This window comes from Mycetomoellerius zeteki, unplaced genomic scaffold (genome assembly GCF_001594055.1).
Source record: "Mycetomoellerius zeteki isolate Tzet28-1 unplaced genomic scaffold, Tzet1.0 scaffold31, whole genome shotgun sequence".
NCBI lineage: Eukaryota > Metazoa > Arthropoda > Insecta > Hymenoptera > Formicidae > Mycetomoellerius > Mycetomoellerius zeteki.
Genome location: NW_017257294.1, coordinates 411,676 through 427,813, shown reverse-complemented (window position 1 = coordinate 427,813; position 16,138 = coordinate 411,676). Strand labels below are relative to the sequence as shown.

The window sequence follows — 16,138 nt, the reverse complement described above, 5'->3', positions numbered from 1 at the left end:
GAAACGGTGAGTGGAGCGGGCAAAACGGGGTGGTCAGAGGAGAGAGAAGGGACACGGAGCATCCACCCCTTCGGTGGCGTACCCTTCTTCGGGTAAGGCCACTGCCTGCACGTACGTACGGGGTGGCGTTTCGAGAACGCCGGCGACGCCGGTCGGGGAGGGAGCTGGGGGGGAAACGAGTGAGCCACCTATATGCTTTTGTGGGCCTTCATTCGAGGGTTGCATGCTCTCACGTTGCCGCCGCCACCACTAACCCCCCTTCCGTGCGTTCGGAAGGCACGCACGCAGGCACGCCAGTTGATATCCCGCTGCCGAAATCGCACGTCCTTGTCCGTTGTCGTCGGACGCGAAGTGAAGTTGCGTGCGCGATCATGTGACTCGCGCGATCCCGCACGGTGGGATCTTCCGCGACGAGGATCTCGCGGGAAAAGAGGATCCAGCTTTTTCTTTCCTTCGAGCCGGGTACACGTTGTTGAAAACACGGTGGGAATTTAGTATTTTTAAATACTTGAACTAAGTGGATATTTAAGTCAATGTGCATCATGCGATCGACAGTGACTTTAAAATAATTATCGCGGTTATTCAACGTGCGGAAACTGCTATCAATCTCCCGAGCAATAAATCCGAAGGAATCGAAGGCGATACACTGATATGTGATTAGTGATTTGAAATAGTTTGTGAAGATCGAATAATTTTAAATTGAAAGAACTGCACGACAATCTTCGACGATCTTGATTCAAACGTAAAAATGTGATCTCCGATTGATTTTTTCGTGCGAATCTTATACGAGATGAACGGCAATCAGTTGTCAATCAGTAAGTATCCAAAACAATGATAAACCTAATATTGTCTAAGATTGGAGACAAATCATTTAACTACAACGTAAGAAATAAAATAATCGCGCTTCGCTGATTAGTATCAAGTCTAAAGCTAGCTGGAAGGACGTTCAATCCTTTCTTCAACTAAGAATCGTCCTATAAGACGACGATCGTAAGTCGGTGGGCCAAGCAGCCGTGATATGTTCCCCTCGTCAGCGGCGATGCTGAAGAATCTGCAGCAGAGTGCCATGACCTCGCCCTTCCTAATGGAGAACCTGCTCCAGAGCAAGGCGTCGCCGGGGACGGATCTCACCAGTCTGACCTTGAATTGGGCGGCGAGTCTGGTAGCGCGACAGCGCGAGAGAGAATGCGAGGCGAGTCTCAGACTCGTTCGAGACCGATCCTCCCCCAACGACCTCGTCCAGGATCACCTGGACCAACGATCCGGCACGATCGGCGGACGCGATCGCATAATGATCGATTGCAGCGGCAGGGATCAGCAGAGATCCAGCGGCAGTAGGTCCGGTGAGCGGCAACACGACCGGATGCAGCTCCTTCAGCGTGAGAAGGAGGTCCTGGATCGGAGTCAGGGCGTATATGTCGACATGGAGAACGATAGGATGGACGGCCCGGTGATGGTAGACCGATTGTGCGCGATGGAGAGGCTCTGTAATGAGAGGATCGACAATCGATCTAATTCCGGTGTCGAGTCCTGTAACTCAAACGTAGATGAGGATCCGATTCCGGGCGCAGAATTGGATGGTGGTCTTCAACCGGCCGACAGGGATGAGATGGTGCTGGGCGAGCGTGTCTCCGCGATCGAGATAGACAGACGGTACGACCTTGGATGCAGAAACGTCATGCACACGTCCGATGAGATGACGATCGCATCGGGGGAGAGGGAAGCGGCGATGACGGCAGCGGCGACGGTGGTCGAGCGTGCCGTCGACAGAATAGGCGAGAGGACCACCGCCTGTTCCTGCGGCGACGAGCAGTGCTCTGGACCGGCGTGCAGAACCATCCAGGAGAAGGAGAAGCCGCAACTCAAGTTCAGCGTTAGCGCTATACTTGGCGGTAATCATGACAGGAGGCCACATTCCGGTAATTCATTGATAAATACTGACATACTCGATAGCTAGAGTTTTTTATAACTAAAGTCGACTTTTCCAACCTTGGCACAACCTTAGCGTTTATAAAAAATTGCAACTTCATGTTTATTATAAAAAGTAACGGAAAAGTAACGGAAAAAGTAATGCTGCCCAATTCTGTCGATAGTTGTCCTGGCATTAATTTCTGAGGAATTGATAAGGAAGGTTTAGTTTTTTTGAAATACCGCTCTAAGTTAATTCTTTAACGTAGTTAAAGAAACTCTAACATAGTTCGAAAAAGGAGGGAAAGATGAGAAAGAAAAAGATGGAAAGGATATAAAAAAGTGAAAAATATTATGAAATATCGGCAAACACATTGGAATAATTTATTTGCAAATAAAAGATGATATTTGGCGACTAAGATATCAGTTTATCAGTCATCGTAAATACAATGTTCGGAAATTAAAGAATTTTTATAATCTGATTGAAAAAAAGAAAAAGTAACAATACAAAGTAGTTAAAAATGTAGGAAAATTAATTGCGAGGCAAAAGAAAGACATAATTAAACTGATAATTATTCTGTTTCTTGATGGATTGATCAGAGCAGATTTAAATTTTTTTATATTTGTTCTGCTAACTAAGAGAAGCAAATTTTTAAACGGTTCAAAGAACCCTACATTAACGCGAATGTCCCAATTTGAAAAAAGAAAGAAAAATAAAAAAGAAAGAAATGGGAAAATATTTAAAAGTGTAACAATAATTTAAAAACACGATGAAAGAAACAAACGCGTAAAGATATTATTAATAAATAATGGTAACGATATTATTAATTAATGCGTTTATTAAACACAATATTCGGGATCGCAAAATTATGATCTATATAATGGAAAAGAAAATAGAAAAGACAATACGATGATAAAGATACTATAAGGAAATATATTTTTTTAGGAAATATATAAAGATAAATCGTTACTATAGACAGAAGATTCCATAATAATTCATTAATAAATACTAAAAATTATTTATTATTTATTATTTATACTAGTCAAATTTGCTGTCCGCGACATTTCATCTTTATAATCAGAATATAATTTTTAGATTGCGTATTATTATTGTTATAAATAACGAAGAAGGTTCAAGTATCAAAGATACGAGAAAATAGCACAGAAGTAACTACGTATTTAAATGCATATAGTATATCTATTTCCTTATATTTTTTTCAAATAACAAATAGGAATTATATATTATGGAATGAAATGTGTTAGTACGTCCAGTAGTATGTATATTTACTACATCTTAGGGTCGGCGATCGCCGATTGCGATTTCAGATTTGTTTGCTCTCGATGGAATGACATTGTCGTGAAGAATTTCACGCGGTGATCTGAGAGTGTTGAAACAAAGCTCACCACAAATCAGTGTCGCGAGCAGACTTCTGTCGCCGGTCCCTAAATCTCATCCGCACACCCTCAAGACGAGTCGCGCAGCGTGCGTGCGGGGTGGAGCGCACAGGGCGTCAGCTGGCCCGCCACTTACCTTCACCCCAATATTAAGCCCTTACGATTGGTGCCTATAATATTAGACAAGCAGCAGGATTCAATGATGTATTGCCGCGTCGCTTATCGCGCTTTTCCTCCGTTCGGGCTGTGATACGTCCCGAATATTTGTCGTTCCAAATTAATACGAGAAATAATGAAAAACTACGTCCAATAGTATAATTGTGTTATTTATTTAGCAGTAACAATGCAAAAATTTAGTACTTATAACAAGAACAGGATTAATGATATAATGAAACATTGTATTGTTTCATATTTTCATACTTAATCTTTCATTACTCACATGGGGAGGGGGGCAGGGTTGCCAGGATATCCCAGACTTATAAATTCGCTAAACGTATAAATGTTATTTATATACATAATTATATTTAACACAAATTGTTTCACAATTTTAAAACAAATTTTGTATTTATATTTATGAAAGGATGTATAGAACGTTATCTATCAATTTTTATTTAATTGAAAATCAGCGAAATCAACAATGGAAATTGAGATACAATGTTGGAGTGTCAGAAACACCCCACGCAGATAATTACGTTAAAACAAAAATTACGCGAGTAATATTGGGTTAACAAATAAAAAATATCTTACTTAAATATTAAAATTAATTGTGACAGTGACGTAATGCTACGATAAAAGATTCTCGCTATCACTCCAAAATAATTGCAATCCTCTTCTGATCTTATCTCTACAATTCTCATATTCATCACATTATTTCACAATCTCACAATTCATTCATTTTCAAAGGTTCGTAATCGATTCTTTCAGCCGAAAGATCCGATTTTCCTTCGACACCTTAATTCTGAGGAAAATTGTTACAGATTACAGGTCCGCGCGTGGGTTACAATACCGTCCCGTCATTCGCAGGACACCCCCGAATATTCGCGAGGGTCCGGCGGACCCTTCGCACTCGCATACACGCCAATCTTCAGCCGGCACGTCCTCGGTGGCCGAGCCACCCCATCCCTCCCCCCCCCGTCACCCTCGCGCTTATGATTGACATGAGTCGATAAAGACCGTGTGCGCGCGCGATAAACGCGCGTAGAGACGTACTAGATGTATAAACTGTGCACAAGAGAGAAGAGTGGGCCGCGTCGCGCGAGGATAGCGAGGGGGCCAGGCAGAAGAGAGGTGCGTGTGTGGGGCTCTACGAAGGTGGAGAGAGTCGAATGTTGCATTTAACATCGGGCGAATTGCACCCATCTGCCGGCACAGAAGGATACGCGGGGGTGGTAAAGGGGACATCGCGCGGGCGGCAAGAGGTGAGAAGGGAGAGCGGGCCCGAACGGGGGTGGCAATGGGGAAATTCGGTGCGTTCGAGATACGCAGTGGGAGGAAGAGAGAGAAAGAGAGAGAGAGAGAGTGAGGGAGAGGAAGAGGGAGAGGGAGCTTCGTGCGTTTGTCGGATAGCGGATGCATTGACCGTGCCACGTGCATGTGTTACATCCCCCTTCGTTCCCCGTACGTACCGACCGAGACCGCACCCCTCTTTCTCCCTCCCTCCCTCTCTCCCTCCTGCCGACCTCTCACCGCGAATAGACTCTCCAGCATCCATCGGGAGCGCGGTACCGCCGTCCTCCCACTGTCCACCCCCTCTCTTCTGCCTCCTCCTCCACCTCCTCCACCTCCTCCTCCTCCTCCTCCTCCTCGCGTATACATCCTCGCCTCTGCCCCTGCTCCCCACCGTACCCCGAGGGTAACCAACCCCCCCGCGGGCTTGTACGTCATGTCGAAATGTTGTGAAATAATTGCGCGAAAAAGTGATTGGCAACAAACTCGAAATTCATCGACGAGAGACGCGAGGGCCGCTCGCGGCGGGACGGGAATTTGGGTGAGGGGGCCGCGAGGGAGTAGGGTGGTTGAAACTGCGACGGATGATCCAGCGCGGGGATGACGCGGGGGAGGGAGGGCTCGGTGTCTGACGGGCGAGCGACGTTGAATCCCCCTCCCTCATCGCGTCCACCCCCGCCCGTTCCCACGCGAGAGCCGCCACTCGCGGCCCATGTTTTTTGTTGCGTATCACAACGATTATTGATATTTTTCGATATCGACTGTGTGTCGAACACGACGGACCTGGTTTTAATACGCATATCTCCCGTGAAAAAACGTCGCATTTTATTCGTTGGTTAATAAGAGAGTTAAAAAAAAAGATAGTTCGAAGGAAGAAAAATTGACCGTAGATAATTCCGATTCAGAATACTAAAAGTCAGACGTGGCAAATATTTACCTGCCAAGTTATGTTTAGCATAAATCGATGAAACGTTGACGTAAAATCATCGATAAGATACGTCCACGTTGTCAACTTTTATTAAATACGGCCTTGGCCGTAAATATAAAGCACTCTCAAAAGTTAACGTGAACGTTCTACAGCCAACGGAAAATAAATTAAAAACAATGTTATTGAAAAATAATATTTATTTTTATAACAATTCTAATATTTTGTTAGTCCTCCTTCGCTTTTTATTATTACCACTCTTTTGAGGGAATGAATTAAGGGCCCTATTCTGTAACTCTTAACGACTATAACTGTAATGGCTGCAGCACAGACTCTTGCATAACGCATAATGCATAGTGCATAAGGGAATCGACCAATCGAAATTCTTCTTTTCCATGGAATGGGAGAAAAGGAAAGATTCTGATTAGTTGATTCGCTTATGCACTATGCGTTATACGTTATGCAAGAGTCTGTGCTGTGGCCTTAACGTTACAGTATCGTTACGCAACTTTTTTATCAAGTACAAAACCTGCGCGATAACACTACAGTCACAGTGATTAAGAATTACAGAATGGACCTTTAAAGGTGCTTTATACTTATGATTAAGGTTGTATACTGATTAAGTAATTTTTTTTGTTTGTAACGAAAGAAGAAAAAAATCGAAATTCATTATTTGCGTCATCGTATTGTGTTATCGTAAAATGAAATTAGAGAGATTAGAGAAATGACATACTATATAATGCATATTGTAGCTGTTTAATTTAGAATGCATAAATTTCTAGATACATATCAACGACTACGTTTACACGGCTTGATTTACGCCGAAGTTATAACATCGATGTTATGAAACTGACCAATCGCAGTTATTCTTCAGAAGAATAACTATGATTGGCTAATTTCATAACATCGATGTTATAACTTCGGCATAAACCGGGCCGTGTAAACATAGTCTATGTCATAAACGTCATTGTAAATGTGGGAATCAGTCGGGATGTGTGTTCATATTACATGTAAAAGTCATGAAAATTAGACTGACATGAGAGAGGATAAGCGTATTATCAAATTATGTTACATCAATTCTGCGTTATTCAATAGAAGGAACAAAGAAAGGTCGAACCGAACGAGCAAAAGCAGATGAAAGATTAACATTATTTACATAAATTCATAAAATGAATCCCGGAACGTTACTTAACTCAGTCATTCTCAGTGTCGTAAAGAATAATAAATTAATTAATTGAAATAGGATGAAAAAAATGGAAAAGATGCAGAAGGGAGTACAAAAACGTCTAACAGTCAGGATGTAAACTAAATTTAAAATAAAATAATTTAAACGAAAAACGCTTTCCTCAAAAAAGTCTAATGCTAAGAAAAGTGTTTGGATTAATTGGAATTCTGGTTGAAAACGAACGAATTAGAATTTTCAACTAGAATTAGTGATAATTGGAATTCTAATTGATATAATCAGAATCTATTGGTTCGTCCATTTTCAACCCGACATTTTTCTCAGTGAAGTAATAAAAAAGAAAATGGTCCATGGTCAAAAATTGTTAAGTCAAAACCGATTTTTTGTTCAAAAGTGCAGAGAAAGAGTAGAGTTAATAATTTAAAAATTAATCAAATGTCAAAAGTGGAAGCGCATTGTGCTCGTATCTAAAAATAATAAAACTTAATATCATGAATGAGAGAGTCTGCGTTATTCCCTTCACGGTCGATCAACCGTTCAGGATTCGAAAACGTTTCAGATCCTCGTGAAAAATCGGTTCGCCAAGCCTATTCTAAGACAAACACGCGCTTCTCCGCGGAGGAACGGAGCATCATCGTATGTGCTGCTCCATAAACGAGCAGCCTCCCCTATTTACGAGGCGGGGACCTGCAGCGCGCGCGGTATCTAGTTAATAATGCATCTCTGACCGTAATCCGAAAGAATAACCAGCGATATATGTTGTAAACCTCGTAACCTAAGGCCCATGAGGGGGTTGCTTAAGCCTGACACACAAAAAAAAGGATGAGGGCGAGGGGGGGCCCCACAACTGTAACAACACGCGAGGGCCGTCCCAGAATTTTTCGAGACCGCAGACAGGAGGTTTAATCTCACGTGACGAGAGAGAGAGAGAGAGAGAGAGAGAAAGGGCGGTAGTGGTGTAAGAGTTACGAAATGGGAGAGGGAGACCGAAGGGACCAAGAGAGACTGTCATGTAGGGTAGGTGGGGCGGCTTAAAAAACTATTCCCATTCAGTGTTTCCGTTGGAGGCTAAGCCCGGTTATTAGATCGTCGCGGCTAAGTAGAAGCGCTTCTCTCATTGGCCGGCTACGAAAACAACGATAAAAGGCGATGAGTATTTTATGGGGTACAGCGCGATGGCACAATGGGACGGCGTGTATGGGCCATTGTCAGGGCATTGTCTGGTTGCGAACGCAAGGCGAGTTCTCTCTCTTTCTCACTTCCTTTCTCACTGGCCTTTTTCTCTCTTTTCCTACCTCTCTTTCTTCCTCTCTTTCTCCCTCTTTCTCTTTCTTTCCACTTCGGCCTAGAGAGTCTCTATTATTTTATTATTTTCAAACACGTCACTTTTTTAGCGAAATCGTTCTCTCTCTTTCTCCCCTTCTCTGGGCGTGGCGGGGTTGTAAAAAAATATGTTGGAAATCGCATAGTCGAGGTTACTGGCCCTCTTAGACGCATTATTAATGTGGATAGGTAGACGAATTCGCCCTGATGGAGGGTGAAATCTCATCGGGGAGCAGAGCTGGAGAGCCAACCAACTTTTCTTTCATGTTTATATTCTTCTTTTCGAGATGGTACGCGTCAAAGCACTAGTTAACTTTCGTGTCGTCAATGAATTTCTTTACTGAGGATATATGAAGGTATCTTTGCACAACGAATACTCACATTTAATTGGGAGATTTTGTTAAATTATACTTATGTCCATTTCAACCAAATAGGTTAACTTTAATGTCGGTTTGACTTATTTTTTATTTTCTTTTTTAGTTCTTTAAAAATGATAAGAAGATAAAGAGTAAATTAAAACGAGATTAAAATTAATCTACATTAGTAGATATTGGTACTACATTAGTATCATATACATATATAAATAAACAGAAAAATATTATCGAAGAGAAAAACGAAAGAGAAAAAAAAATTTATAAAATTATTTTTATTTTATATATATATATTTTTAATTTTCAAGTTTTATTTTTGTGTCAATTTCTCAGCAAAAATGATAGTTGTCAAACTTTTTCTTAACATTAAATATGTTAATGAAATTAATATTTTCCAAAGTAATCCTGGTTTGAAATTAAATGGAGAAAAAATTTTGTTATTCAGAGACTGAAGATTAATTCAAATTTTTATTTTTGAACAAAATCATTATTTCCTTTAGACAAGCAGACATAAAATTCTTTTCAACTTTACTATCTAATAATATAATACAATCAAAATAAGTTATACAACATCTGTACCGACTACATTATAGATTAAATGAAAGTTATTTCAGAAAACAATCCCAGCAGTAACGATTTCATACAGTACTATAGAAATATGTATATTTCTAAAAGTAGAGACATAAATATTAATAGAAATCTTATAATCACATTTAATAATACAACAAAGCTTCCTTTTATCATTTTCGTTATAAAAATATGAATTCTTGGCAAAATTGCATGTAAAAGAACGTAACGCGCGTTATACGCGAATGATACGTTTACTCGAAAGCATTGTATTTTACGATGTATTATATAAGAATCTTTGAGGTAGTCGGTCGCACGAATGTCTGGCTATTTATCCCGACTGGAGGTGTTGAAGCGTGCGCCGACAAGAGATCGGGCTCTGCCTGGAGCAGTTAAGGAGGGTTTTAGTCTCGGGGGTGTCGGCCCGAATTATGCAACACGAAGGAATACGGCGACTTAGGTATTCGCTCGCACGTAAATCCGCCACCCCGGGCACATTTCACCGTGAAACACAGCCGGGGCGCGTTCCATATTTAATCGCTCGGCGGTTTACGTCTCCATATCTGGAAGCAACGAGATTTTCGCAGAAAACATTCGCCCGATCCTGACGTCAGTTAGTATGAATATTTTTACGATCGATGAAGTCACGCTGTATATTTATTGGATTAATAATAAGTGGAAAATCAATCGACAAGTAAATAATACAAATAAGAGAAAGAATCCTACATGGAAAGAACGAAAAAATTTTGTTGGAGTATATCTAAAAATTTAACTTTCCGCGCGAAATGGATTTTATTATGTTTTGAAGTATGGAATATTCTATCTGTGCAGATAATTTTCAAGGACTTCCGCCGGAAGCGATACCCGCCTTCTTGCAAAATTTGCAAAATTCGGCTGGTTACAATATCGCCAAGCCAATTGCGAGGCCGGCGGCTTATCATCCTTATCACAGGCCGAGTCATCAACCTCCTCAACGGCATTTACCACCGAATGCTCATCACACGCTGCAACAATTGTTCTACAGGGGTCCATATTTGACTGGTAAGAAATTTGTATAATTTGAGAACTACCGTGGCACATCACGAAACAACACAAGTTCAGTTTATCTCTTCTCTCTTTTCCAATTTTTTTTAAGAAAAGATGTGTACATATCTAATTTAATTATATTTAAAAAAATTTTAGAATGTTTGAATAAAAAATGAAATTAAAATAAACATTAAAAAATGAAATTGAATAAACATTAAAAATTATCTAATATAACGAATGCAAAAATTAAAGTATCTTCGAATTTTAATAAAATTTTTTACTGAGATACTATCAGGATAAAGAATATAAATTTAAATAAAACAGAATGAAAAGAAATAAAAATATGTAGATATATTAATAATAACTACAAAGAATAGATTTCTGTAATCAATAATAGATACTGTTATATTTCTCTATTATTGAGAGATTTCTATTTATATCTTTCTCTATATATAGTTTAAATATCATCAGAAATTTATATTTTCAGAATCGTGTTTGAATAATCGTCAAAGATAATGTTGCACATCTGTTAAATCCTTTATTGTTAATCCACAAAATTTTTGTTTTGATTATACAAATATCTTTTAAGATTTTACAAGTATATATAATAGTATTTACTAAAATATTTTTTGATTAATGTTTAAAATAATTTCCTTTAAAATGAGCTCTGTTTAACTTTAATGATATTTACCAGAGATTTTTCAGATATGTCGACATGTATATTTTTCTGGTCGTGAAAGGGTTAATTTAGCATTAACCGTAGCTGCAAATGAAAGCGTACAATTGTTTTCATTTATTTTCGTCAAACTACAAACATTTTATTCGTTCACGTTTTTAATATTAACTCGATTACTTCAATAATACATTCAGCACTAAATCTCGATTTATTATATCATGGTATCCATCTATTTTTTAATAATTATGATATTTTCAAATTGACACACACATACATATACTGAAAAAAAGTTCTGATTATACCAACAAGAAATACAAACAAAACTAATTCTGATCCTATGAATTTGATTTCTGATTATTCTAAAATTGAATTTTTGTTATATCGACTAGAATGTTTGATAGCTTTAACTAACAATGCAGTCTAATTTGTATCTTTCTGGTAGAATTTACCAGAATTTCAATTAATGCAACAAGACTTTTTCAGTGCAGATGCCTCGCATAAATAAAAATTATATTTATCGTACATTGATATTCGTAAGTTTCGCGTATTTATTATTTTGTAATCGCGATACTTCACGTGCAGTTAATAAACAACAAATGCGGATGGACGAGAAACGCGGAAACACGGGCCCGAGGAACGTTTAAAACCGAAACTTCCGCATATGGCGCCAGGCAACGAGCGCGCGCGCGGCCACGTGCGCGGGGGCCGCGCACACACGCCGGGTTTATCGAATATCTTGTTATAGGTAGGCTCGTATGGGACATGGAGTGCATATGAAGTGCAGTGAAAGCACTACCATATTATGTACATGCTCCGCCACAAGGCAAAATGCACGCATGCAACAAGTGCGTGCAAATATCATCGGTGCAGATAATACCATCATGCTCAGCTTGGCAATATCGCGCAGACACGATCTGGAGATTCAATTGCCCGATCTGTTATTAGATGACTTTGATACAATCGCTATCGAGCGAATCAAGCGCTCTGTCCCATGCACGAGTAACGCGATGTTTGAATGATTTTTTTCACGCACGTTTTACTTTTCTCGTATTAGGTACATTTTCTTGCTATATTCTTCACGCCTTAACAGATTAAAGATTTAATTTTTCAGTAAGCTATAAAACTCTTAGAAGCAAAATAAAAAGAAAAACTTTATTTTTGTTTTGAAGAATATTTTAATGTTTTTTAAATGTCTCTTCTCTAAAATTTGGAAATGTCGAATAGACTTCTTCGTCAATACGATAGTACTTGTTTTCTTCGATTTTCTTTTAATTACACAGATTAATTTTTTGTTAACCCAAGGAAATTAATTTATAATAATTCGTAATTTTTTATGATCAAATCTGATCTTCAAATTATTTATTATTTCAGAAATTTTTTTCAAATTTAATACTAAGATTAATAAGGCTTCTTAAATGTCTTTGCCATTTTACTGTTACGGCATATGTCGGCGTATTGAAAAATTTTTATTCTATTGAAAATAAAGCATATTAAGTATTCAAATTTTTTATCTTTAAAAAAAATTTGTTACAAAAATTAAGATTAATAAGATTTTTATCGATAAAGAAATCATCGAATATATTGCATTTTCAATTTAAATTGGATCATTGAATCGAAAACAGTACATCCATAATTAATTGAAAATAATGAACAATTTATTAAATATTTCTTAATTTTTTATTCAAAAAAGTTTTTTGAATCGCTAATACAAATAAAATGTCAAAAAATTCAAAATAATAATTAGAATTGATAAATTCAAGATGACGGAAAAAATGCGGATTTTTGCAAAACTTTATAGTACAACAATGGTTTTTCAAAATGATAAATGTGTATTTAATATTAAAATTATCAAATATGATATGTAATATTTGACAGTCCGTGATCTGTAATTATTTAATTTATATTTTTTCTGTAGTGTAATAAATTCATTCAATATTTGATTATGAAAATTTTCATCTTAATCTCCTCAAAGAAATTCTTAAAAAGACGAAAGTGTATCAATAATATACGATGAATGATATAAAATCTAGTATTTTTACGTTTTTATTGTAGCTCGTTAAACAATTTTTTAAAGTTGTAATGCGAGACTTCTAAAAATTAAGAGATTGTAGCATAAAAACTAAAGAATAATTATCTTTTCTTAGAATTTTTTTTATTGAACTACATCGAATGTAGCTTTATCATACATATATATGTGCTTTGCCATAATGTATCCATAAATTTCCTTTATCGATGTCGCCACTTTTTCTTCTAAGATCAGTTTCACGATCAGCGAACTGATTGTGAAATATACAAGTAGCATTGAATGTAATGCTATAATAAATTTTATAAAATGTTTACATCAACGCGTTATGCTTCTTGTTAACAGTTGCTGGTTCCGGGACTGGAAGTCATCATCCTGGCACGCCCGGTGGAGGTGCCGTGTTTCCGGGAACCATCCAGGGCAGCATCGGCGATTTTTCCGGGACTGGCTTGGTCTTTCCATGGGCGACGAACGCGCGCGGAAAGCCACGCCGAGGAATGATGAGGAGAGCCGTTTTCTCGGATCTTCAGCGACGCGGACTAGAGAAGAGGTTCCAGATACAAAAATACATCAGCAAGCCGGATCGCAAGAAGCTCGCTGAAAAACTAGGTCTCAAGGACTCACAGGTAAGCGGATGCATCGCATAACCGTGATCTGAAGAAATTCTTTTTGTATATATTGGAAAACTCGAGAGACGAAACATTTTCGACATTTGTCGAGTATAATTTCGACATTCGAATACTCGGGAATAATAATTGAAATATATTATCGTACTGCACTGCCCGACTTGCTCGATTATCTATATTTGCAGTATTTCAATATCAGCAATTTAATCGCGAAACCGATTTAATCACGATTTAATTTGTACATTTTTACGTTCGCAATTTCGAATAGATTTACAATTGCAGCGAGACGTAATTATTTACCTTCTTCTCGCGCCGACGCGGTTTTCCGTGCGCGCAAATCAATTGCATATCAATTATAGCGCGCATCGAAGCGCATAATTCGATTCCTTGTGATCCAGAATCCTCGCTCTCGATAATCGCATCAGGCATGTCATATGCAGGCAGATTTGCATACGCGATGATAGGCGGATGTGCTCGCGTTGTAATACAATCGAGAGGCTGCGCCGTGAGCATTAGAGACGGCACACGGTGTTTAATCCCGTGCTTAATGATCTCCTCGGCGCAATAGTAGTTCAAGTTAATCCGCGCAAATGTGCTAATCTAAACCGTAATTAAACCAGGAAATTCGTTAGCGCTAACAAAAATAAGATGATTTTATTAATAATGGTCAACAGACTGCCGTGTTAATAAGTTGTACTTATTATTAGCTTTCTCTCTTGAGTCATCATGATTTTTATATACTAATTATTTTGTGCTTTATTCTTTGCGCGATCAGTTCTAAATTAAATTATATTGCTTCCAATACCCTTCGAGAAATTTGATGTAGGAATACCAATGATTTATTTACTTATCGATAAATACGACAAAATTTATCCACTTTTGTTATTCTCTAAAAGTGAATTAATGTATCATTACTAATTACATCAGTTATACGTGTAGCACTGAAATCATCAGCGAATATTTACTGTTTTTCAGTAATAATACACTTCAGTAATAATTCTGATATTATAGTTATAAGCATTGAAATCAGTGATAATACACTGACTCACTTTTAGAGAGCAAACTTTTGTGTGTTTATCAAATCATTACCCAGATAGCGAACTAACGTTATTTGCTATCATTTTAATGTCAAAGTTACAGATGTCATTTTGACATGAAAATAATAACAAACGTTAGCTTACTATCTGGATGGTAGCATATTTAACCCTTAACTATAGCTATGAAAACTATGCATCCACTCTCTAAATCTGAATCAGTGGATAATCACTGATATCAGTGCCAAGTATGCCACTGGTAATCAGTGAATTAAATATGAGATTCCTAATCTTTATTATGTGATCTAACTAACCTTGTTTTAGTGCTTAAATTCAATGAATATGGTATTGGAAAATTGAAATTAACATGCAAATATCAGTATTTTAGTTATATAATGCTTAAACATTCTTTCTTTTTTAGTTGAACTTCACTGATTATCAGTACCAAGTATGCCACTGGGTAATTAGTGACTATCCATGATTCAGATTTAGAGAGCAAGTTCTAAAGCGTGCCGTTCCTTTACAGAAATCTAATACTGGCTAATTTAACACTACACTGAAAAAAATTTTCTACCTCTAAGTAATTTGTTTGTTGAATAGGTTCAAGTAAATACTTACTTGCAGTAAAAAAATGTGTACTTGGAACTATTCGAGGAACAAAATACTTAGAGTTAGAAATTTTTTTTCAGTGTAGCCAATTTATTACCGAAAGGCAGTAATTGATTACTTATTTGGAGTACTAAAAGTACAGAACAACAATGCTTTTGGTACTTAAAATAAGTAATTAATTACTGTCTTTCAGCATTGGATTTTTGTAAGGATTTGAAGTACAAAGTGCAAGTAAACCTTTGCTTTACAGCGATTGATAGAGGTAGAACCTCATATAGTACTAATAATACAGATTGTACCAATTATCTAAATTCTAAAGTTTTCTCTTCGGATCCAAATGATCCGTTGATGTAACATTCGAGAGTTAAAAACTCTAGAATGTTACATCTTATTAAATTTCCAAAAGACTCTGCATAAAAAAATTTTCATCGATTGATAAATTAAAGATTGTTCTTGGTTGCTTGAATTTATCCGTGGAAAGATCATTAATGCGTTTCTAAAACGCCTTAAAGTTTGTATCTAAAAGTGATTTTAGATGTTAATTATTATTTTTTGTGTCTTTAGTAAGATATAATATATTAATACTCCAGAGTTTTTCATGTCAATATACGTGACTAATAATTTGAACACAAAACTTTGCAGTCAAACTTTTTTGTCGCCCTGTACAATCGCGTTTATTCTAATTCGCTTATTCGCATCGTCATAATTTTCACGACCTTTTCATGATCTTCGTTGAGTTTCAAGTCTGATTATATAGATTTTACGCGACTTCCGGATAATTAGATCAACGAGGAAGTCTCTTGAAAGGAATAGTGATTCCCGGGATGACTCCCTTCGTGAGAGGATAATCACACCGATAACGGGCCAGCATAATCGGGCAGTTAGGCGCGTGCAAGACGCAGGAAGGTGGTACGCGGTGAATATATATATTGTGCTTAATGACGTTATTAGGGCACTAATTGTCGCTCTAACGAAGTACGAGTCTCTCGGCACCGTCGAGTGAATTCAGTTCCGTTGCGGAGAAAC

General features: G+C 37.8%; 1 protein-coding gene across 1 annotated transcript in view; it reads left to right on the top strand.

Moving 5' to 3' along the window:
- The first annotated feature begins 783 nt into the window (after nucleotides 1-783).
- Dbx (homeobox protein Dbx) overlaps nucleotides 784-16,138 on the top strand; it is a 40,708-nt gene continuing 25,353 nt past the window's right edge. Inside the window, exons 1-3 of the mRNA XM_018451378.1 lie at nucleotides 784-1,919; nucleotides 9,950-10,159; nucleotides 13,189-13,469. Coding sequence (XP_018306880.1) covers nucleotides 1,019-1,919; nucleotides 9,950-10,159; nucleotides 13,189-13,469 — 1,392 coding nt within the window. The 5' untranslated portion in view covers nucleotides 784-1,018. The remainder of the gene's footprint in view (nucleotides 1,920-9,949; nucleotides 10,160-13,188; nucleotides 13,470-16,138) is intronic.